Source organism: Rhineura floridana, chromosome 3, assembly GCF_030035675.1.
Source record: "Rhineura floridana isolate rRhiFlo1 chromosome 3, rRhiFlo1.hap2, whole genome shotgun sequence".
NCBI lineage: Eukaryota > Metazoa > Chordata > Lepidosauria > Squamata > Rhineuridae > Rhineura > Rhineura floridana.
Window position 1 is genome coordinate 84163392 of NC_084482.1, and position 25269 is coordinate 84188660.

At 40.7% G+C, this 25269-nt stretch overlaps 1 protein-coding gene across 13 annotated transcripts in view; it reads left to right on the plus strand.

Annotated features, from left to right (window-relative positions):
- Window positions 1-25269, plus strand: part of LOC133380132 (teneurin-2) — a 995941-nt gene that overhangs the window by 704865 nt on the left and 265807 nt on the right. For all 13 annotated transcript variants that reach the window (XM_061616787.1, XM_061616792.1, XM_061616791.1 and 10 more), the window contains 3 exons: window positions 3117-3322; window positions 19561-19756; window positions 24356-24457. In XM_061616787.1, coding sequence (XP_061472771.1) covers window positions 3117-3322; window positions 19561-19756; window positions 24356-24457 — 504 coding nt within the window. The remainder of the gene's footprint in view (window positions 1-3116; window positions 3323-19560; window positions 19757-24355; window positions 24458-25269) is intronic.

The following is a 25269-nucleotide window of genomic DNA, read 5'->3' on the forward strand; positions in this document are numbered from 1 at the left end:
GTCTCTCCCACATTAAACACACACCCTTAAACATGGTCACATTTTATTGGATGCCAGATATTATTTACCTTCCCATCTGTTCTGAATAGAGGCAAAGAGCTTCTTTCTGTGAGTGAGTGATGTGATGGCTAATTTAAGTACCTCTTCTGATGCCACACCATTTTGTGGAACTGTTTTCTGCTTTTTTAAATGTAACAGCCATTTTATGTTATGGCACACACCCCCAGCAGCCATTTTTGTGACTGGAACCCCTGGAGCTTTTTCAGATCTCGAAGTGTGCCCACTGACCCAAGAAGGTTGCCAACCCTAAATTATCTTGAGTAAGAGACAGTGACCTCAATCTGTTTCAGGTTATTTATATATGATGACAGAAAAGCCAAATGTGTTGATTTTAGTAACAATAGTATTAACCATCTGGCATGTTAAAGTATATGCAAGCATTAGATATACTTGAGTCATGCTCCAGTAATTATTTTATTTAAATCTGAATTAACCATTTACATTTGCTTTTGTTGTACATTCTCTCTGAGCAGCTTTGGGCATTGTAAGAAACACTAACAAGAGTGGCAGGCACTTTCACTATAAGGCCTGAGGACCAAATTAGATCTGATGTAGGAGATCTATAAACAAAATCTCCCAGGTTTTTGTTTGTTTGTTATTTAATTTTAAAAACAGTCATAGGGTCCCCAGTTTGAATTTGGGAAAAGGGAGAAGGTAACTCCCTGCACCATTTTCCTGATTTAAATATATTTCCCTATTTAATCCCTGGGACAAAACATAAAGGGTTGGATCCAAAGTTGCATTTTCTCTAATGGAAGGGCTCCTTTTTGTGGAAGATGCTGGATCCATTGGAAGCTTCCACTGAAAGAAGCGGAAAGCAATTTTCAGTGTCTGCCCCTAGTGTCTGCTCCCATGCTATTTCCAAAGAGAAGCAGGTTTGCATGGAGCTACAGGGGAAAGGAGGAACTGGTGAAAATCATCTACCATACACTTCCTACAGTGGTACATCATGTGAGCAAAACTGTGCTTAGCATAAGTCTGAATCCATCTCAAAGGTATTATATGGATGCCTGTATGTTTTCTCCAGTGGTGCCAATCACACTTTGTATGTATGTGTATTAGTGATTTTATTTGGAAAGTAGCATGGAAAAACTGTTTTAAAATCCCTGACCCTGAACTGAATGTATATATACATACATACTAGGGTTGCCAGGTTCCTGGCCTGAGACTGATCCTGTATCTTTAGGGGAAGAGAAAGTCCGCCAAGTGCAGGTGTTCTTGCAACCCTGTAATGAGAAAAACGAAAAAGTGGAATTCTCCCTTCCCCCTGCACAACTTTTAAAGATACAGAAGACCTCTTGGAGGCCGGGCCTGGCAACCAAGAGGTCTTCTGTATCTTTAAAAGTTGTGCAGGGGGAAGGGAGAATTCCACCTTGTGTTTTTCCCATTACAGAGTTGCAAGAACAACTGCACTTGGCGGACTTTCTAGTTTAATTTCATTTTAATGTAGATTCTGTATGTTTTAATTATATGTGCTTTTATCTGGAAGCCGCCGCGAGTTCCAGTATTGGAAGGATGGCGGGATATAAATAAAGAATAACTAATTACCTAACTAACTTTCTCTTCTCCTAAAGATACAGGATCAGTCTCAGGCCAGGAACCTTACAACCCTAATACATACACACACACAACCCTCTGCATTACAATAAAATAAAAAGTGGATGTGCCTGTTCATGTATCTTCTATATCACATTTATCTTGGCCCAGATTAATGTGCAAGATGTTTACATATCTGAGACCTGTGCATCCCATTCACATTTTCTTCAGATATAACAATGAAAGCATTTTTTTAAAAGAAGCATGAGATCTGTATATGTTTACTGATGTTTCTCATAACCAAAGTTAGTCCCTCACAAAACACTACAACTCAAGAAGTCTCCCAGAAAAGTCACTCAAGAAGTCACCCAATTAAACTGAATGACAAAATGTTCTGGTCCTTGGCACAAGATGAGATTTTGACTATAGGTTAAACTTCTTTAAAAACATTAGACAAACATTTGATTAAACATTTGATGGTAACCACAAAGCTAAAAAACAGAACTTCTATAAGAAGTTGTGGACAAATATCAAGATGGCTGTACCTTTATGCCACATTTCTGAGCTTTCTAGGAAGACTGTTCTGCATGAAATGAAATGAACCAGCAAGGCAATTCTTATGTCCTCATGGTTATACTACTACACACCAATCACACACCAATCATGAACAGAAATTTCCTATCTAAAGATGATGAAATTATGAGGTGAGACCTATCTTATGTTGCATTTCAAAATATTTCTCTACCACTATTCATCGAAAATTTCAGTTTTCCCAGGTGAAGTCCAAAGCTGTTTTCCAGAAAGAAGACAAATCTTCCCACAATCAGCAAGGGTTATTTCAACTATATTGGAGAAAGAATTTTATTTTCAGCTGATCAAGTTCCAAGCCACATGGATCTTCTGAAAACAATACATTTCATTTCATTCTAGTCTTATATTTAGCAGCAGCAAATCTAAATTATTTACCTTTATTTTCTGTAATCTTTTTATATTTTGATTGTTTATGAACTTACTTGGTACTTGACATATGATGAATAAAAGTCTTCAATCAGTGAATTTACATTGAAATTACTCCTTTACTTTCCCTTTTGAAATTACTCCCTTACTTTCCCTTGTGGGTTTATTTTTATATCCCATTCACATTAGGATGTTGAAAAGACTGCAAGGAGCTTTTAATGTGCTTAGCTGCCTCTCTGCTCTTATTATGTTTGATCAGTAAAGAGCAATCATGGAATTAAAAATGGGAGAGGAAGCTGTATGCAAGATTTCAGAAGCCCCAGGGAGCAAGTTTATAGCTTTCTAGAAGCAGATTCACACTCTTGCAACTGATATAACTCTATTGAAAGCAGTCTACTTTCACTACTGATTTTTTTTAAACTGCGGATGGTAAATTAGTCTTGTCAATTAAATTTTGCTTTGACGTCTAAGATTGCCACACAGTTTCATCTTAAATGAGACTGCTAAATATATAGACATTTGAATCCGACTCTCATCTGCTTTTATTGGCTCTTGTCTTCCAGGACCTTGGGCCGCTAGAAACAACAGCATAGATAGCGGGGAAGCAGAGGTCGGACGGAGGGTCACTCAGGAAGTACCACAAGGAGTATTCTGGCGGTCACAAATCCATATCACACAGCCACAATTCCTGAAATTCAATATATCCTTAGGGAAAGATGCTCTTTTTGCTGTCTATATAAGAAGAGGATTGCCACCTTCACATGTCCAGGTATTGTATGAAGATTTATTTATTATTTGATTTATATCCCGCCCTCCCTCCCAGCAGGAGCCCAGGGCGGCAAACAAAAGCACTGAAAACACTTATACTTCATAAAAACAGAGTTTAAAAGACATTAAAACAAAACATAATTAAAAGCATTTTTTAAAAGCTTTCAAAACATTTTTTTTAAAAAAGGTTAAAAACATACTTTTTAAAAAACAAAAAAACAAAGAAGGTTTAAAACATATTAAAAAGCAATTCCAACACAGACTGGGACAAGGTCTTAACTTAAAAGGCTTGTTGAAAGAAGAAGGTCTTCAATAGGCGCCAAAAAGATAACAGAGACAGTGCCTGTCTAATATTTAAGATGCTTTATGGGAGCAAAAATGTACAGGAAACATGTTGGTGATAATTTTAATTTGTGATGGGATCATGTTCTGAGATCTGGGGATACTTACTCTGTTTCTGCAAGAATCTCTTTGAGTTGCAGAACTGTTGCTTTCTGCAAGAACCTTGCATCTCCCATAATATTTATTGCTAGTGCAAATCTCTGCAGAACATACGGCATATAATGTGTCTTAGGTTGCCTCACTGTATTCATAGTAGCATTTGCAGGGATGCAGCTGTATTCCACTTTTTTGTCATTTTGGATGTTCTTAGTTTGAAGAGAGAATTAGCAGGAAGAAATTCAGTTCCATCCCCTTAACATTGCCCCAACACAGCAAATCCATAATGCACATTCTATCCTGGGATTTGACTTTATTGTTGTCTTTAATAAGTTTTTAAATCTACAAACCTTTCTTTAAGGTTTCTCCTGTGCCTTCTCCCTAGGGTTGCCAGGTCCATGGCCTGAGACTGATCCTGTATCTTTAGGAGAAGAGAAAGTCACCCAAGTGCAGGTGTTCTTGCAACACTGTAATGGGAAAAACCACAAGGTGGAATTCTCCCTCCCCCCTCCACAACTTTTAAAGATACAGAAGACCTCTTGGAGGTCGGGCCTAGCAACCAAGAGGTCTTCTGTATCTTTAAAAGTTGTGCAGGGAGAAGGTAAAATTCCACCTTGTGGTTTTTCTCATTACAGGGTCGCAAGAGCACCTGCACTTGGCTGACTTTCTCTTCTCCTAAAGATACAGGATCAGTCTCAAGCCAAGAACCCGGCAACCCCACTTCTCCCTGCAGGAGCCCACAGCCCAAGCATTCCCTGGACAAAAGCCTCAGTCCTTCTTTTATCATGGCTTGAGTTAACAATATTCACCTGTTTCAGTAACCAAAAATTATGCACTAACTTTCTGCACAGCTATAAACCTTGACAATAAGGTAGCACAACTGAGTAGGATCCATCACTTGCTTAATGTAATGCTAGGAACAAACAGTCAGTGTGTTCCATATCAAAATGAAAGTGGCAATATAAGTTTATTCTCCTTTACATCTCACTAGATGAATAGCAATAATCTGAATTTGACATTGGGTGATGTCCTAAAGTTAAAATTGAAAACCCCATGTTCCTGCAGTTTAAAAATTTGGTCTGTGAAAAGAATATAAAACTTCACTTGACAGTTTATCACTGATGAGTGCTGATATGCCAAAGTAAGTTGAATCCTTTGTGGGAACAAGTCAATAATCAGAAAATTAGGTACATGATTAACCTGAGACTATGAAGACGCAGATCCTGTCTGAGAGCCCCAATGAGATTGAAGCTTCTCTGTATTACTGTTTAGAAAATATTCCAAGTGCCTAGTTGAGTCAGTCAAACCGATGGAGCTGTATGCTTTTTCAGAAGCTATTTTATGTAGTTCTGTGGATAGGGAATGAAGTTTCAGAATGGAAGTAAACTTCCAGAAAGGCTGATTTCCATAGCACATTAGCTTAAAATAAACGAATTCAATGCTATCTCAGGCAAAGTTTGATGGTTCTGGGCATAGTAGTACTCTCATGTAATAAGATATCCAGCATTGATCCAGCATCTTTTGATAAATAACCTTGCCCCATTTTTTATCCACTGAGCTGATAGATAAATTACAGAGAGTCACCTAATTTTTTAGATCAGTCTATGCATAGGCTAGCTATATTATACCCGTATATCCAAGCAAATCAGAAGAAGGCTAGGACTGGGGAGGGCAGCTGTGAGAGAACTAGAAAAGGTCCTCAAATGCAAAGATGTATCACTGAACACTAAAGTCAGGATCATTCAGACCATGGTATTCCCAATTTCTATGTGAATGTGAAAGTTGGACAGTGAAAAAAGCGGATAAGAGAAAAATCAACTCATTTGAAATGTGGCGTTGGAGGAAAGCTTTGCAGATACCATGGACTGCAAAAAAGACCAATAATTGGGTGTTAGAACAAATTAAACCAGAACTATCACTAGAAACTAAAATGATGAAACTGAGGTTATCATACTTTCGATATCATGAAAAGACATGATTCATTAGAAAAGACAATAATGCTGGGAAAAACAGAAGGGAGTAGAAAAAGAGGAAGGCCAAACAAGAGATGGATTGATTCCATAAAGGAAGCCACAGACCTGACCTTACAAGATGTGAACAGGATGGTTCATGACAGATGCTGCTGGAGGTCACTGATTCATAGGGTTGCCATAAGTCATAGTTGACTTGGAGGCACATAACAACAACATTCTAGATGAGAAAAATTAACAACAGTGCTATTATCATTGCATAGTCAAGTCAATCTACTTGGTCTTTTTACACTCCTTTCCTATTTAATGTCTTATTTGGCAGTGGGAAATGACTTCCTTGCTTAGATAAGTTGCACCACTCATCATTTCAATTAGAAGTAAGACTAATGAGGAAAAATGAGTCGTTGGGGAGCAAAAGCGTTCATTTGCCTGATAAATACATTGAAATTTTAGCATGTGAGTCTGTAGCTCCAAATTACAATTAGATCTTGGTTCTACCAGTGTGATCTCTATCACTTCCATTGTGTCATTCTGATTCACACACATTTACATGTTAAAGCAAACTCTCTTTGCTTGTTGTGTTTGGTATCAAATGACTGATGGGTCAATAATAAAATGTATAGCCTTCAAACTTCATATTTATGGTGGCAAATGTTGTCCCCCAATATATACTTTTCAAAGGCTGTCAGCAGTGAGTTCTTATAAGAATGCGTTAAAGGTAGACTGTAGATACAATCTTATTAGACTGAGTGTCAGTAGCAGCTGAATTGCTAAAGACCAGATGGCATGTTTGTGCTGAATTCCAGACTACCCAGTGCATTTGTGGCTGGGAGGGGAGAAATGAAGCCCCACTTACCTGCGCAGCATGGATAAGCAGGGCATAGTTGCGAGGAGGGAGCGATGCTGCCGCAGCCATCTTTGTTAAGGGCAACATCGTGTGTCGCAGCGTTATGTGTGTGTGACGTGCGGCGGGGAGGGGAGGGGAGGGGCCATGGGCCTATTTAAGGCCAGGCCGCCCCTCCTACCTCCTCTTTCAGCGAACGACGAGAGGACGACGAGGGACATAGCAGAGAAAGCTGCAGGACAGTCGGTGTTGGTTGGACCTATTAGGCCTAATTGGTTACCCCCAGAGGGGGTTTTGGGAGCCCCAACAGCTGTGGGTGGTAACATTGCGGCGTGGCTGCGACTGGGGCAGGCCTCGTAAAGGGACCTGACCAGTGGGCCTCGTAGTGGGGCCTAGCAGCGGCACGTCCGGTACCCCCCCACCTAGCAGTTGTGGAGGGGTTGATTGAGGCTTTTTATTGAGCAGCGCGATGTTAGTGCTGCTGCTGGTTAAAAGAAAGACACAGGAAGTTTAAAAATAAATGAGACTACTGGATATACAAACAAAATTAAATATAGTCATGCTAATACACTGGTTAAAGACAGACTCATGCATATAAAGGGAAATTAAAAATAAATCAGAATAAAAGGGATGAACAAAAGAAATTGTATCGAATCCTTCTAGTTTAAGTTCCCTCTGAGCACTCTCCCCCCAACAGGTTCAGCTTAGCCCCCCCTGATGATATACACAGGTTGGTTCTTTATTATATTATTACAGGGTGGATGCATGATGTGATGGCAGAGCCCTTTTGTGAGGCTTATGACTTCTTGCTAGGCCCAGACATAGGGGGAGGATTGCCCACCCCCGCAGGTTATCCAGCTTAGCCCCCCTGATGATATACACAGGTTGGTTCTTTATTATATTATTACAGGGTGGATGCATGATGTGATGGCAGAGCCCTTTTGTGAGGCTTATGACTTCTTGCTAGGCCCAGACATAGGGGGAGGATTGCCCACCCCGCAGGTTATTTATTTATTTATTTATTTGATTTCTTAGTGGCTCATCTGGCTGGCTACCCAGCCACTCTGAGCGACGTACAAAGCAAAAAACATATAAAACATCAAAAACACCAAACACTATATTTGTTCATACTAAAGGCTGTTGGTGTACTAAATAGGGGCCATTAAAATCGTACCCTTCTTGGAGCTTTCTATCCCATGATCGCCATTCTCGACCACGGCTGCCGGTCCAGTTGCCAACATACGCTCCACAGGAACGTTATCCACATGGGGTTTGGTTTTCACTTCCTGGTTCCCAGACTTTGGGTCGTCGTCATCTAGAAGAGGGACATAGTCCGTTTTGCCAACCGTTTCTCCAACCGTATCGTCAAATTTCTCCGCTTCCAGGGTGGCGATGAAATCCCGTTTCACTTCCTCCTCGATCTGCGGCTGGGGCTCCGTCAGGGCATCCGCCAGACTCAGATTGTGGTCCAAGTCAGCCATGGCTCAGCAGCTTTGCAAGCTAAAAATCAGCTTATGTGATAGGCAGACCAGCAGGAAAATGCAGCTATTTTCAGGACTTGCAAGGCATTCTAGCTATTGTTTGGAGGGCAACAAATCCCTCATCCAGCTTAGCCCCCCCTGATGATATACACAGGTTGGTTCTTTATTATATTATTACAGGGTGGATGCATGATGTGATGGCAGAGCCCTTTTGTGAGGCTTATGACTTCTTGCTGGGCCCAGGTATAGGTACAACTTCTTGCTAGGCCCGGGCATGTATGAGGTTTGAAGTACTTAATTATATGATTATTATACTACATACTAGTATATTGGTGGGGCCTAGTGAGCCTTTTTAGCCTTTCATAGTTATATGATAATAAGGGCGGAGATAAGAGTTTGCTAGAAAATGTCTAAATCGCTGTATCTTAAGTGAGCGGTCCTTTTGCATTCCAAGTGCTAATTTCAGGCTATTTGTTCACTCTGAGACAGAAGAGGCATTTATTTATTTATTTATTTATTTCTGCGATTTATTTATCGCCCATCTGGCTGGAAACCGAGCCACTCTGAGCGATGTACAAAGTCATAATATATAAGTATCACAACATCAAAACAGCAATAAAACTAAAACAGGTAAGGTTGTTAAATTCATTTACCTGAATTTAGTTAGGAATAGAAAGTTTAGCAGATGGTAATCATATTGATTGGGGAATAGGAATAAAGAGGAAAGCCCAATTTGCCTAATAGAGATCCCTCATATTACAGGATCTTAGAGTCTTATTGCCATAGGGCTGCCTTTTAAGGTCCAGGCAGACTCTTCCCCCCTTTACTGAGGATTGTGGCACCAACAACGAAACATCATTACCTGAAATTACATTTTAGGTAGGACTTCTGATATCATTACCTGGAATTACATATAGCGTGCAACTGTTGCATTGGCTCATCTATTTTGATATGTGTTGGAAAACCTGCTATAGTGCAGCCACATATTGGTGACAGCAACACATCCTCAGCATCTGCTGCTCTTGGATTTATGATATCATTTACTAGAAAGGGATATAGGATGTTAATTTTGCATTTTAGACATCTATTATGATAGGTGTTTGGAAGCCTACAAGGGGGAGGCCACTGCAGTGGGCCAAATATGGGTGGCAGCGCCATATCTCCAGTATCTGTGCTTTGGGGAACTGGGTTAGCTGCACTAAAATGGTGGCTGGGAAAGTGTGCTTACTCATAAATTATTTCCTTTCTTTATGTGAAACAGGGAAATATGAGGCCAGTGGCCCTCACAGCAGTGAGGAGAAGCACCCAGCAGTAGCTGCTCAAGGAAAGCGTTCCTCCCTGTTACTGGGACCTTGCTTGCAGACTGCCCAGTTCCTGTTTTGTTATGGGGTTTTCTTTCAGTTTCTGGATCCCATATTGTAGTCTCAGGGCTTGCCTTAAGGGCCTGCGCTCTTAAATTTGTCTTGGGCATAGACACAATGGCAATCAGTAATGGCTTCCTACCAGTTAGTTAATGCACTGCCTATGGGAAAGTATGACATCTAATCTGTTTTTTCATCTACTGTGGGGATACAAGGGGATTTATAGCTGCTGGGTTTTTGCCTTTTCAGTCAATTCTATGAGGTAGAGCATTACATATAGGCTGCTCTATTCTCATACGGAGCGCTTCAGCTCCTTCCTTGAAGGGGCTGTCGGGACGAGAGGGTAAAAAATTTGGATGCATGTTAACACCTGATGTCACAGATTATGGAATGGCTATGTAACTGGTTCATCTTAATGGCTATGTCAATGGACCATCCTGCCCGGTGTTAACCTTCCTGGGCATACCATCTAATTCACCACCAATCATACTCATGTGGTCAGTCAGTAAGGGCTTCATGCCAGTTAGGCCAAGAAAGTGTTTCTTGTCTGCCCTCCAGGTATTAGAGGTCTTTTCCGGTGGTTTATGAGGTCGTAGCAGGGCTTTCACAGCCTTACTACAGGTTCAGGTTTGTGGCTGTATAATAATTTAATGCTTGTTGTGATCAAATATTGATCAAGAAATTAGAGCCAAACTGCAGGTTACATTTTATATTCTGGCCCAAATCATTTGGTCTAGTTTTCCCACACTCCTGGAGAAGAACTAACTAACTTGCTGTAGAATTACGTGACATAGCTCAGGGCTAGAGCCTCTGAACTGTAGGCTGAAGGTCCATAGCATCTCTAGGTAGGGCTGGGATGTAGAACTGGAAGTCTGTGGATGCATCGGGGGTTTTGTGCTGGCTGCAGGCTTGGACTTATAGGCAGTGAGGCTTGGGAACTCTCCCATCCATTTTAGTGGGATAACATGGTCATGGGACAGGTCTGTGACTTCCTTCTATTTCGGAACGGTAGGGTTATGGCCCTTGTCTGTTCCTTTGTTCTCTAGTGCCCAGATTTTAATGTTTTCTTTTGGGGCATGGTAAAGTAGACTCAGATGGAGTGGTTCAGCTGTGCTGTGCAACCGCACATTGGGAGATTGGGGAGCAGAGTCAAAGATGGCCATAAGCCGGTCTGTTGCCCCAGCATGCTCCACAGCTATCAGAATGCAGGAGGGGTTTTTCCCAGGACTTCTGGGCCGGCAAGGGCTATGCACCAGAGTGGCCTATTCAGTGAGTCACCTGCTGGGATTGCCTAGTGAATGGCTGGAGACTGGGCCTCTCAGTCCAAGCACTTCGAGGTAAAGGCTGATGATTTTCCCACTTATTCCAGGGACTTCAGAGTCCGCCGTATGTTAGCTGGGTGGGCTAGAGAACACCCTGCCACCCTCGATCCCCGATGCCCTTTCTCACGGGACATTTTATTGAGTATGGTGGGCCAGTGAAAAACAGTATACTCCTCAAGCTATGAAGCCAGACTATTCCAGGCAGCAGCCCTTATGCTGGTTTTTGGAGCTTTTAGGATAGGTGAGGTGGTGGCCGGATCCAAGGGAGATTTGTCTCGACGGGCCCTCCAGCAATCAGATGTCTCCATGGAAGGGAGTTTTACCTGTATAACATTGATGGACTGGCAATGTTGCTGGACAGGGATGGAGCAGCTGCGCACCCTATCCTGGGCTTACAGTTAGGCCTCAGTCAATGGGCTGCAGTGTGGTGGCTTGGCTGGCGAGGAATACTTTGGGACGGGCTCCTACCCACTTTGTCCCAGCTTGGTTCAGTGCAGACATCTCCGCATGTGGTGGTCATTCCCAACTCAGTATTTGAGGCAAGGCCCTCAGGTGGCGGGCATGTGCAGACATGCAGTTTGGGACGCAACGATGGCCTCGGTTACCTAAGGGCATGGTCCTCAGTTTGGCAGGCATGTGCGGACATGCAGTTGGCAACGCAACGGAAGGGCATGGCCCTCAGTTTGGCAGGCATGTGCGGACATGCAGTTCAGGAGGCAACGGAAGGGCATGGCCCTCAGTTTGGCAGGCATGTGCGGACATGCAGTTCAGGAGGCAACGAAAGGGCATGGCTCTCAGTTTGGCAGGCATGTGTGGACATGCAGTTCAGGAGGCAACAGAAGGGCATGGCCCTCAGTTTGGCAGGCATGTGCGGACATGCAGTTCAGGAGGCAACGATGGCCTTGGTTACTTAAGGGCATGGCCCTCAGTTTGGCAGGCATGTGCGGACATGCAGTTGGCAAGGCAACGGAATGGCATGGCCCTCAGTTTGGCAGGCATGTGCGGACATGCAGTTCAGGAGGCAATGGAAGGGCATGGCCCTAAGTTTGGCAGGCATGTGTGGACATGCAGTTCAGGAGGCAACGATGGCCTCGGTTACTTAAGGGCATTGCCCTCAGTTGCAACGAAAGGGCATGGCCCTCAGTTTGGCAGGCATGCATGGCATGCAGTTAATAAGGCAACGTCGGCCTTGGGTACGTCTGCTTTGGTCAGACATACTCCCACGAAGGGTTTGGCGTGGTGTCTGGAGCCCGATAGAGATGGACCAAGCACAAAAGAAGGCCAACCGGCAAATTCGGTTGGCTATTCTGGGGCAGTAGGGGTTGGCTATTTCACACCCTGCATTCAGCATTGGATGGGTGAACTGTACAGGGCCGATGGCGTTCACCTGTCTGACGCAGGTAACGTCTTTTTGGCAGACCTGCAGAGGTGTCTGCGAGAGGTGCTTCTCGGCAGTGGGTAAAAGGGGACTAAATAGAGATTTGTCCCCTTTTTGTGGCGGGAAAGTGCCGAAAGGGAAATAGGTAAGGACAGCTCGGTGGCCCCCTTAGGCACCTTTGGAGGTGATTGGTGGTTCCAGAGGCCTGTCTGTCAGAGCTTTAATAATAATAATAAATTTTATTTTTCAGCCGCCTATCTGTCCAGGTTAGGGACACTCTAGGCGACGAACAACAAGAATAAAAACAATACATACAGATCAACATAATCAAATTTTAAGCTAAAAAACCATTCATTAATTCAATTGTAACATAAGTTAATCTGTCCCAATCTTGTAGGCCTGCCTGAACAGCCAGGTCTTCAAGGCTCGGCGATAGCTGGACAGGGAGGGAGCATGTCTGAGATCGAAAGGGAGAGAGTTCCAGAGGGTGGGGGCCACAACAGAGAATGCCCTCTCTCTGGTCCGTACCAGCCTAGCTGTTCTCACCGGTGGGACCGAGAGAAGGTCTTGCGAGGCTGATCTCGTCAGGCGGCACAATCAGTGATTCTGGAGGCGTTCCTTCAGATATACTGGGCCGAAACCGTATAGGGTTTTAAAGGTCAACACCAACACCTTGAATTGGGCCCGGTAGACAACTTTGCGGCTTGAGGGCAGGATATGGGCTGCTTTTGGGGCCAACTTAACTCATCCACCCGAGGGTTGTGCGGCCCCGGGGGGTGGTGACCTGAGAAGGCCCCCCTACTCACCTACTGGGTGTGGCTGGCGGAAGGGGTAAGCAGATGGGGCTTGCCCTTGTCCCAAGCAGGGGCTGGTCACCTGTGAGCTGTATGGCAAGATGCTTGCTTATAGATAGTTCCGCACCTAGGTTTCCCTCTGCAGGTCACTTTAAATGGTGTTTTTGTATAGTTTAATAAAGTGGCCCTTGTTCAACCCAGCTGATGTGTCCTTGTCTTATTTCGCCCCTTCACTCGCAAAGATATTTGATGGTTAGTTTTGCTAAACATCCTTATAGCACAAGGTAAGCATTCTAAAAAAAATAAATATTGTTTATTTGTCATCCTAGAAAGGTGCCCTGAGGTAATTTCCTGTGAACCCTTACATGATAAAATCAGAGGGAATAAACATGGCAAGGGGAAAAAATGAGAGACAGTGAAAGAAAAAGAATATATTGACTGAAAGTTCCAGATAATACTTTTCCTTTAGAGACATTTCAGATATTCAAATAACACAACAAAAGAAGAGAGAGAATCATGGTCCCCCCTTTTTACTTTTGGTGTTACATGGGACTTGCAGTATCTTTGTGGGAAAGGTTCTTTTGCTTCTTCTTCAAACTGTTCAAACTGCTTCTTAGCAATAGGCCATACCTGAAAATGCTTCACTCGCAGTATTCTTTTGTAATTAGCATTTGATGCTTCAAAACCTCAGAGAAATCACAATACAGCTCATTAAGTGCGGTATGAAGGCATAGATTCCAAAAAGTGAGGAAATGTAAAACTGAGTAATTCCTGGATAGAGCACTCAACATTTCATAGGAACATCAAGCACAGCTTCACCTCAGAACCTAGGAAGCACTGCATTCAATTGCATTTGCTTCTGTTATATCAACAGTTTCTCTGAGGAGCATTATAAACAAGAGTGCAACTAAAAGGTGATAGTATGGCTGGTGGAGAGAGAAATTAGTGTTACAGTGAGGCAAGAACACTTTGAGTAACATGCCCTTGCCTGAAGTGGGAGGGGGGGGGAAAGGAAGCTGGTTGGTTTAAAACAGGAAGAAAAAAGGAAGTAGGATGGTTAGGTCTGAGGCCTACCTGAAAATAAGTTATATCTATGGTTATATTTTAGTTTGAAAAGAAGTGGGGTGGCATCCCACTCCATCCAGCCTTACCTTGAGTTATTAAAACAATTAGGACTTATTTTTTAAAAATAAATCAAGTCTTGCAAAAAGAATAGAAAGGGGGCTTTATCAATTTAGAAATGTAAATTGTAAATCTAGAGAACCAAAGAAGCTTCATAATATCCAGCTCCTTTATGAGGGGCATGGGGAACCTGTGGCCCTCCAGATGTTGTTAGATTTTAGCTTCCATCAGCCTCAGAGAACATGGTCCATGGTCAAGGATTATGGGCGTTGTAGTTCAGCAGGACGTGGAGGGCCACAGGTTCCCTCCCTACCCTTGCTTTACAAAACTGTTAACATTTTTGTTTCTGGACTATAGCTCTTTCTGGTTACATGTCATCCTTACCTAAGAAATGTAGGCAAGCATATATATAGAAATTAAAGTTAACAAAGATTTTTCCAAACTTGAAACAAATGTTCTTTTTGAGTGTGAGATGTCTAGAAGGGTCAACACTCAACATATTCAAAGACCTCTATGCTGTGTGGGCAAAATCAGCACAGTTTCTTCCTGATTAGCAAAAATGCAGCTATTGTATATCATTGTGTGGCCCACATCTCACACTTTTCTCCATCTACGCGTGGCTTTAGGGAGAGTGTGTCGTTTTCAGCAAGAACATGTTGTAAAAACAATCTATTATAAAGGTCTCATATCAAAAGACCAATAGAGCAGAAAAATGCAAAGTAATGAGCCAACTGGCCAAGTGATACAGCATAATCAGACCTAGGATTTTTGTCTGGGGCTGGTTTGCTTTAACAGTAAAGACTAGGGTTGCCAGGTTCCTGGCCTGAGACTGATCCTGTATCTTTAGGGGAAGAGAAAGTCAGCCAAGTGCAGGTGTTCTTGCAACCCTGTAATGGGAAAAACCACAGGGTGGAATTTTCCCTTCCCCCTGCACAACTTTTAAAAATAAACATGTGCAGGGGGAAGGGAAAATTCCACCCTGTGGTTTTTCCCATTACAGGGTTGCAAGAACACCTGCACTTGGCTGACTTTCTCTTCTCCTAAAGATACAGGATCAGTCTCAGGCCAGGAACCTGGCAACCCTAGTAAAGACAAAGCACCTTTTGATTCAATTAGTTAGCTATAGTTCATGCAGCATCTGACAAAAAGTCAGTTCATCCCTGCTTTTTGTTTTGCTTTTTAGTATCGTACTACTTTTCTGTAAAGAATCATGGAATTTCCAAACATTGCCAGCTATTGCAGGATACATTAAAGGAATGTTTCGCCATACTCAGCAAGCTATTCTGCTCACATTACAGTGTAATGTTAGAGGAAGTAACTCAAGTAAGATTCCAGATCATCTTCTGTAAGCAGAGATTGGTCCAAAACTTTATATTTCTGCTCATGAAAGCTGATCTTCTATTTTCCTTGGGTTCCTATTTATCAGAGTAAACCACTCGGATGAGCATCTAAGTGTACAATACAGACAGCTTTAAAGTTATATGCAGCCAATCAAAAAAGCAGTTCTTACTTGCCAAAGACAGAGAAATACATTTTCCTTCTGGAATTTTGTTGTAGGGTAAAGTTAAGTGTTCCTCTAGCCGCCCAAGCCCAAAGAAGGATATGTCTTTCCAAAATTATTACACTTTCTTTTTTAACAAACATGAACTGCCCCTGATTTAGTCATGATAGATTCAGCTAATTATCATGTGGTCAGATCCTTTAGAACTAAGTTATTTGAGATAGGATCCGTTAAGCAATGACAGCATTGGACCTTTGCAGCCATCAGGCATTGGGCAAGACACAAAAACATAGCATAGTGAATAAAACTATGCCGGTTTATATATTTGCCTCAGTTTATATATAAGGCACCTGTACTCACATAATAAAGGAGAGACCTTATCCCACCTTGCCCCTATGCAGAAAATGTCTAATGTGATACTATATTTCAGCAACTGTAGATGGCAAAATTGTTTTTAAGGATGTTTTGTTGTAATATATTTAAAAGTCTGTTTTTAAGGCTGTTTTGGAGTGTTTTACTGCTTTTAGGTGACGCCCTGGGCTCGGTGGGAATCTAATAAATAAATAAATATGTTGTTTATATTTTATGAAGTGCATATCATATTACATAATACATTTCACTATTCCAGGCTTTTATTTTCACTGTAACTATATTTAATCTTTGCTCCCATTCTAATGCAATCAGGAATAAATTAAGAAAGGAACAGTAAGAAATAAGGAGTGGGCAACTTCATTTATAAAGGTTCTATTTTTTTTAAAAAAACTAATAGTTTCTGTTGGACAGTTTTATACAATATATCAGAGCTTGGAAAAGTTACTTTTTTGAACTGCAACTCCCATCAGCCCAGTCCAGTGGCCATGCTGTTCAAAAAAGTAACTTTTCCAAGCTCTGTATACTATATACAGTACCTACACTTTTGCATACACATGGATTCCCTTCTCAGTTACTCCCAGAATGTGGAACATTGTGGAATTTAAGCCATAATGCTCTTTTCTACTATCTCCTTTATTCTCTTGCTAGCAATTTCTTCCACCTGCTCTATTCAGCAAAGACAATGATAACCCAAGCATTAATTTACTAATGTTTCAACAACTGTAAAAAGACTTAACTGAAGTTCCAATAGAAGCTCTTGGGGTGGCACAACACATTCCTAAGCACATTCCTAAGCACATTTAATCAGAAGGAAGCCTGTCTTATTTCATGTGTTCTCTCAGAAGCCGAACTTACCCATTGAATTCAATTGAGCTGTCAGGTAAGCATGCATAGGATTGTAGCCTACTTGATTTTAGCTCTAAAATACAGACTCAACACTTGATTTATATCTAAAGCTATGGGCAAATCATGGATTGTACAATCCTGACTGTGGAGATTAGATAGGCTCTCAAGCGAAAAATGATCTGAACATTTCAGTCAACTCAGTTCAACTGAAAGGTGTGTGTACGCACATATACACTTATAGGTAACAGGTTTTTCTGCCATCTGGTCAAGTCACTATTTGCCCAATTTAGTTATCCTATTTCAATTTTTGCTGTCTTTGAATGACTCATAATGTGAAAATGTGAAATAGTTTTGTATTTTGTGAGAAATGGCATGCCTCACACAGACACCATCACACACCTACATCTCTTCTTGTCTAGTACACATCAGAGAAAGGCACCCTGGTCTGAAGTAACTAATAAAACCTGAATTAACTGGCAGAAATATCTAGTCATCAGTATTTGTTGTAGTAGACTGTTAATAACCTCCTTCTCAAATTGTTTGAGGTATAGATTGAACAAATCTCAGGAATAACACTGCACACACTGGTAGAAGCTTTTTTATCATCAGTGCAAGAGATCTTTGGAGTATTTGGCACCCTGATAGTCTTTATAGCCCTTTTACAGATGCAGCCTTAAGAAATATACAAAAACATATGTAATGTTTTAATAGTCCCTCATGAAAATGTCTTGCTTCAGACACATTTATCTTTCTAGCTGCGGATAGTTGATAAATGTGGCTGAAAGAAAAACATATGTGCTCAATAAAGTTACCATAACAGTAAGTGTCCCCTAGCACTAGCATGCACAAACAAAATGGGTTTCAAATAAAAGGGAAAGTCAGTTAGAAGAGTTCCCTTGAATCTTTCATATACCACCAGTATCAAAATTATTTGTTGTCTTGCAAAGTGAGTTTTGCTGCATAGTTCTAAATTCCAGATTTAAAGTATTTACTTTCCACAAAATGGGAAAGATTTCTCTCTCTCTAGAACTGTGGCACTGCTTTCAACAACACAAAATGAACAGGTTCTCAGGGGATTTCTTTCATATACCAAACATGTACCCAAAGGCTTTTCTCATAGCAATATAAATGTAAATTTGACTAATTTACTTAGTCCTACTTCTGAATGAAATAGTAAACCTATGTCTGGGGTTGACCATTTCAGAGTGCAGGTTGTGCTTACATGACTGAATGCTCCTCCATAGGAAAAATCTGTTCACATATGAAAGTGGCTGGTAGGAAGATGGGTTCTAGCCTAGCCTCCTTCTTTACATATTTTTCTATGCATTATTTTGTTATTGTTGCTATATGGAGGAAAACTCAATCACGTGAATTCCTACTTGCAGTCTGAAATGAAACAACCAAGACACAGGTTCATCACCTCAGTTACAATTAGGTCTTAGGAGAGTATAGACAAAATACAGTAGGTTAAATCCAACACATACATTAGTATGAAATGAAGCACAAAACCCACAAAGCTTTTTAAGGCCCACAATCTAGCATCTTTGAAAAATGCTGTTTAAAATTATCAAGAGGAGGAGGAGGAAGAAGAAGAAGATGTTAGACACAGTCTGATGTTTTTTTGGAAAATACCTTGATTGGGATAACACCCTTGGAAAAACATAATTTATTGCTCTTTGGAAGGTTTGCTCACTGAGGGCCAACATGGAAGAGTGTGGCAATAAAAACTGACATTTCTCACTGGCAACATGCTGCTCTGCTTGGATTGTGTTGGCACACTCTTCTGTCTCCACTGTGTCTGATACTGATTCTGTCTCAGACAGCAGGCAGGCTCAGCAGTTGGTAGGATCGAAGAGAAGCAGCACACAGAGGAGCTAAAATGGTTTGAAGTAGTTGTAACTGCAGGGACCTGGTCTCATCCCAGATCTGGAAGTGCGACCAAAGGGATGCAGGTGACTTTCACTATAGTTTCATCCATACTATTTGTTAAACAGATAATTCATTAGAGCTGACTTACTGAAAATGCCTGTTTAATTTATGTATGTAATAGACCCCTGGGGCAAGGTAAGATGCTGGCAGAATGCCTTGTATGTTTTGCTCCTTCCCACGCTTCCCTATCCCCCCTATACATAAGCATTAGTCGAAACATGTTAGGCTATACCAGGATAACTGGGCCTCCCTGGAGGGAATTGCATGTTTGCCACCTTCTGAATCATTTATTTCACGATTTGAAACGTGCTTTCATACAAATGTAAATATCTCAAACAAGATAAAAAATGGGAAAGCCTTGTAAAATGAGCATGAGCTAATCAATGCCACTGGTTCTGCCCAACGTTGAGAATTGCAATGTCAGATTCATATGATTTCTATCTGCACCAATTTTGGTGTACTAGAAGGTGAAACAGAGATAAGTGCTTCACTTCAAACTAGAGCCATTTCCAAGGCTTTTCAGTACAATGACAGTGTACAATGCTGCATATTGTTCCCAATAAATGGAACACAGCTAGCAACAAAGCCTAAACTTAAACTGAGTCTGGATTAAGACACCCAGCTCACAGTCACACATTAGTCAGGGCTGATGCTGTTGCTTGTGCAGTGGAGAAACAGTTTGCAGTCTTCACATCCAACCATGCAGAAAACATAAAGAGCTTGGGTAAATCTAGAGAAAACACCCACTTGCAAGAATGTCCAGTCCAGGTCCAGTCAAAACAAAATATGTTCTCTATCATAGATAGCACTTTTATTTGTTTTCCCATTGTCCGCAGTATAAATTTACAATGAATCACCTTCCCTGTTCTTCTATCCACTAGTATGATTTTATGGAGCGTTTGGATGGGAAAGAGAAATGGAGCGTGGTGGAGTCTCCACGAGAGCGTCGAAGCATCCAGACTCTTGTTCAAAATGAAGCTGTATTTGTTCAGTACTTGGATATGGGGTCATGGCACCTTGCCTTTTATAACGATGGCAAAGATAAAGAAGTGGTGTCTTTCAATACAGTTATTTTGGGTATGTATGCCTTGGCTATGGACAATTTTTAGTTGGCTGTAAGATGTGGAAAAAATACTTGGGCTGCTACTATTCAGGATATGCTTTTATTTGACAACTTTTTTCTTTTTGTTGTTCTCATGTTCAAATCAAGCCATACCTGATATGATATGTATGATACCAAGATATGTAAGATAGCATACAAAGAAGAAAAGAGCAACTCAGATAAGCAGGGTGTGCATAATTGTTAATTTTAACAGACACAAACTTAGCAATCATGTTTGAATCTTAGGTGGGAGAGTCAGAATTGTTTCAGATATACAATGTGACAGTGATCAGATTCATGATTAATACTTTTGCTTTTCATTACCGTTTGTAATGTGTGATAAGGAAAATTTATAGAACTTCCATTTTTCAGAGGTGTTAGGGTGGATATCCTTGTTGTATTGCGCTAAGGATGGTCTGTTGTATGTATCATGTTATTTGTAATATTTAAAATACAATTAGATGGAAACTTTCTGTCTAAATCTGAGAAAATGTTGCTATCAATAAATATAGTTTTGACTTTCTTAATTTTCTATTAATCAACTCTTCTAATTTACCCAGAATCAGGAAGTAGCCAAGATGTAGGTTGTAATAAAAGACATATGCATATGTGTACACATCCAAACATATAGTTGAAGTACATATGTATATGTTATGGGGAATGTAAATTGAGCGGTTAATGTGCATAATAACCAGCCATTGTACCAGGCTTTATGGAAAATGTAAATATTAACCTTCCACAGAGAGGGAATAGTACACAGTTCCCAATAAATATAATCTCCAACAGGCCTTAGGGATTGTGTGTATATTGACTGCATTTTGCACATTCTCTGGTCATTATGTACATTCTCCAGTCAGTATGCATACTCTCCAAGAAACATGCTTTTTTCCTGTTTTCAGCCCCACCCCTGAAGTAATCCCCACCACACTTTGGCTCTAGCTGACATGAGCAGCAGGGCTACAGATGCAGTGATGGGCTACTGGTGTGTTAATCTCTGATGCTCCCCGCCAGGCTGGATGCAGTGCCCTTGTGATTCCTTTGATAATTCATCTTATGCTGATATTAAGCTTTTTCCTTAGCTTAATAGCAGCAGGTGGGGGAGCAGTTTCCATCAGAATCATGGCAAGGGAAGGGAAGGTTTAAAAGTTTCCTCTCCCTGCTACCCCTCCTTGTGTTGCTCAGCTGACTGAGGAACAGGTGACAATGGTGAAAAGGAGACTGGACTACAGAAAAATGTTGATTGTTAATCTTTACCTGGACCCCCCCCCCCGCTGTTCCACTGATCAGAGTATGTTGTGGGACATGTAAGATTAGACAGTGGGCCAGAAGCAGCCCAGGGGGTGCAGATTGTATACTTCTGCAAAGACATAGGGGGAAAGGCACATTTCTTGGAGACTGCATACTGACCAAAAATGTGCAGAATATACAAAATGCAGTCAACATATGTACATTCCTACAGACCTATTGAAGATAATGTGTAATGGCCAGAGAGTGTACAAAATTCAGGAGATCTATGCACATTACCCAAAGCCTGTTGGAGATTATGCATAATAACCAGAGAATGTACAAAATCCAGGTGATAAATGCACATTTCCTAAGCCCTGTTTGGAATATATATATATATTGACTGGAAAATGTGCACAATTTCCTCTTTGTGAAAGGTTAATATGAACATTGTCCATGAGGCTTGGTGAATATGCACAGTGGCCATTTATTATGCCCATGAACCACTCAATTAACATTCCCCTTAACATATACAATATAATCCTTCCCACAATAGGCTCAGATGCCGAAAGTGCCAAGAATCTCCTAGTAATGCATGTTTGGTAGCTTGCAACATTTTCCACTATATAGTTTTGTCTGAAAGTGTTGCCAGTTTATGAGAGAGTCAAAGGTAATAGGTGTAATAGTTAGGTAGACATCTTGATGGTGCAATGATAGTAATTGGTCCAAAATGTGAAGAAAAGTACAGTATTTTTTTCAGTTCAAAGGTTCTTCGACACATATCTGTTATGAGAACTTTCTCCATCAAGATAGATTGAGAGGTGTACTGACCAATGTGAAATAGAAGAACAAATGCCAAAGATGTCAACCAGAGATTCTCAAACTAAATGCACATATCTGAATATATAGAAATATTATTTCAAACATGAGAGAACGAGGAAATGTTTATAGCCAGGTTTTAAAAGTCAGTGAACAAAGTTTAAATACACTAACAGTTGCTATCAATTAGTGCAAATAATGTTTAAAAATGCTGGTGATATTGAAAATGCCCTTTCCCCTACATGGTTGGTTTTTAGGACTTTTCAATTGACACATAATTTCAGCATGAACAATAACAGTGTTAGCTTTTCTCCTGTTTACATTTTTGCACATTCACATTTTGCACAGGCATACGTTCCTAAAGTACCTAATTATATCTTGCATAATATTTTTGTAAGGCTGTCATCATGGCGCAGTTCACAGTGCCACCTATCTTCTAAAAACTGTGGGGCCATTACGATGGAGGTGTGTGGAGGCAGTGGCTGGGCAGGCCAGGCAAGCCATGGAACAGTCACAACTACTTCTCAGCTGCCATCTATTTCAGCCTCAGTGGTGGAGGACATGGAACAGTGAAGTGGTTGGAGAGCAGGACAGTTGCTGAGGAGCTGCCCCTGCTTGTTCTGAGTTTCTGTGCGGCTGGCCTTAGCCGGCTGCCTCCCTCCTCTGCTTCCCTCCTCCTTCAAGGAGAAGGTTGAGGGGGGGAGGCTTGGCGACCTGTAGAGGAGGGGAGTAGGCAGTTTGCCAACCTGTACAAGCGGGGAAAACTTGGAGGAATGTCTGTAACCAGGAAGCCTGCTATACATGGGGAGGCTCACCTGATGATATGGAACGCTGATTGCTCATATTTAAATTATTACATAGTTTTCAAAACTGACCATACTACGTCAGTAGCAAAATACTGAACTGATGGTGATACTGGTTGATTCTGCATTCCATTGCAATTTTTTGGAAGCACATTTTACATCAAAATACTAGGAAGACAACTAAGGACTTATGGAACCTATGCAGAGTCTCCAAGAGATCCCCCTTAAGGGTTTTGTCTTTAAAAAAAAGGTTTTGGAACTCTCAGGGTTCCCATAAGGCCATCTCTCTTGTTGTGAATGGTTGGTGCTTCTTTTGGCTACATAAGCAACGGCACTCACCGTCTGAATATGAGAAATGGAGGAAATTATACAGAAGGGTGAAATGAAGCCAATGCTAGCTTTTTAAAAAGAAAAATAATGAAAGCTTTTCCATAGGCACTACCCTAAAATACCCTAAAATATATCATATAAAATCATTTATTTATATAATTTATTTATATAAAATATATCATATAAAATATATCATATAAAATGAGATACAAAATACTATATAAGAGTTATTGCTAAGAGTTTATGGTTGCAGTTCCCATTGAATTCAGTCAGACTTACTTACTTCTGACTGGAAATGTGTAAGATTTTACTATAAAAAGAAAAGTTGTACATTCAGTGTTGTATAGACAACTGTAACTTAGTTCAGTTTTCTTAATACAGAAAAAAACTTTTAAGATTACATAGGTTCTCTGTTAAATTTTTGTCCTAATAATTTACATGTGACAGAATTATGGTTTTTGTGTCATAATTTTGAATGAGGGGAGAGTGTTCTTGCACTTGGGTCCTGCTTGCGGGCTTCCCCCAGGCACCTGGTTGGCCACTGTGAGAACAGGATGCTGGACTAGATGGGCCACTGGCCTGATCCAGCAGGCTCTTCTTATGTTCTTATGTTCTTAATTAATAGGGGTGGATAAAAATAATTTTTAAAAAAAGACAAAAATGGCTTTAAAATCAAGCTTTCAAACATGGAGGCCCTTTACATATGCTTTACTACATTTATACAGGTAATGAAATTTTTCACATGAAATACAGCAAGAACAATAATAACACAGTTTGTATGAGATTGATGTAGGATGGCTATGTTTCCAGTGACTCAAAGTGTAATATTTTAAGCTGCAGAAAACATGTTCACAGGCTGCTATATTAGCATGCTTTGTGCATACAAAACTACTATCAAGATATAACAATTATCACACACAAAGACTATATACAGTAACAAAAATTGCATCTTATATAGAAACCTCCGTTCTGTCTCATGATGTATGATTGTAGTTGGTTACCAAAGATACAATGGCTTGTTCTAATCATTAGCACAAGAGACCCCTGGCTGTTACTGTTTAATTTGGGCTCATTATATGGCAGAAGGGACTTCTCTGCTTCTTCATTTCCTCATATGTAAAATAGGTCTGCTTAGTGCAATACAATATTTTTTTCCAAAAAGTACCAGCTTTATAAAAGAAATTGGAAAATGTAACCACCTGTTAAACACAGTCTTTGTGATTCAGGAATATTTAAGACAGGTATTACTAAGAAGTGTTAACCTTTTCTTCTCGTTCAGGTGAGTCCTGATTATGAAGTTCAGGTGCTGAATTTGCATAAAGTGTGTGAACATTAAAAATGACATCATTGGAAATCAAAAATGGAACAGCTAACACATAAATGGCACCTGTCTTTCAGATTCTGTGCAGGACTGTCCACGTAATTGTCATGGGAATGGTGAATGTGTATCCGGAATCTGTCACTGTTTTCCTGGCTACCATGGAGCAGATTGTGCTAAAGGTAGTGGTTAACTTTGATTTCACATGTTCCTCATTATGTATCTTATCCTATGCTATCCTGTGGGAGTCATGTGTCATTGTAATGAAAGTTATTTATATAACACTTTACCTAAGTCTTCTGAGCACTTTACATGTGTTATCTTGTTAATCCTTTCAAAAACCCTGAAAGGTAATCTGTTGTTATTCCCATTTTACATTTGTGGGGCTGAATTAACAAAGGGCTTAACTAAGGCCACTCATTGACTTGGTGGATGAGCTGAGATTTGAACTGGGAACTTGGGGCTGATAGCTCATGATCTTAACCAGTCTACCACCTTACTAAGATCCAAAGGAAGTTCTGCTGGAGTGCTTAGAGCCACTGTAATTATAGCTTTGGATATCTCAGAGTTCTGCTTTCCTGTATGATTTGCAAGCAACTAATTCTGTGCTACACTATGCAAGGAAAAAAGAATCAAATGTAGAGTGACTGGCCGCTCATTCATATAACTGCATCTTCTTCATCTTCCTCCCACCACCTTAAAAGATGAACATTAACTAGGTTTTAATTGTACAGCTGATAAGGTTTGGGTTTGGTCAGATCATCGGCACTAGGATAACCAATTATATTCTCTCACTGGTGTACAGTTTGTTGCAATTAATCCTGTGATTTTGCAAGAAGCATTTTTGTAGCATGTTTTTGCAAATATAAGGCCTTTTAATTTTGGGACTTAACAGCATAGGGCTATTATACTTAATAAGTATATTTAAGAAGTCCCTAAAGATGTTTCCTGGCAGTTAATTCCAATGGGATAAACAATAGCCTGTCCACATACA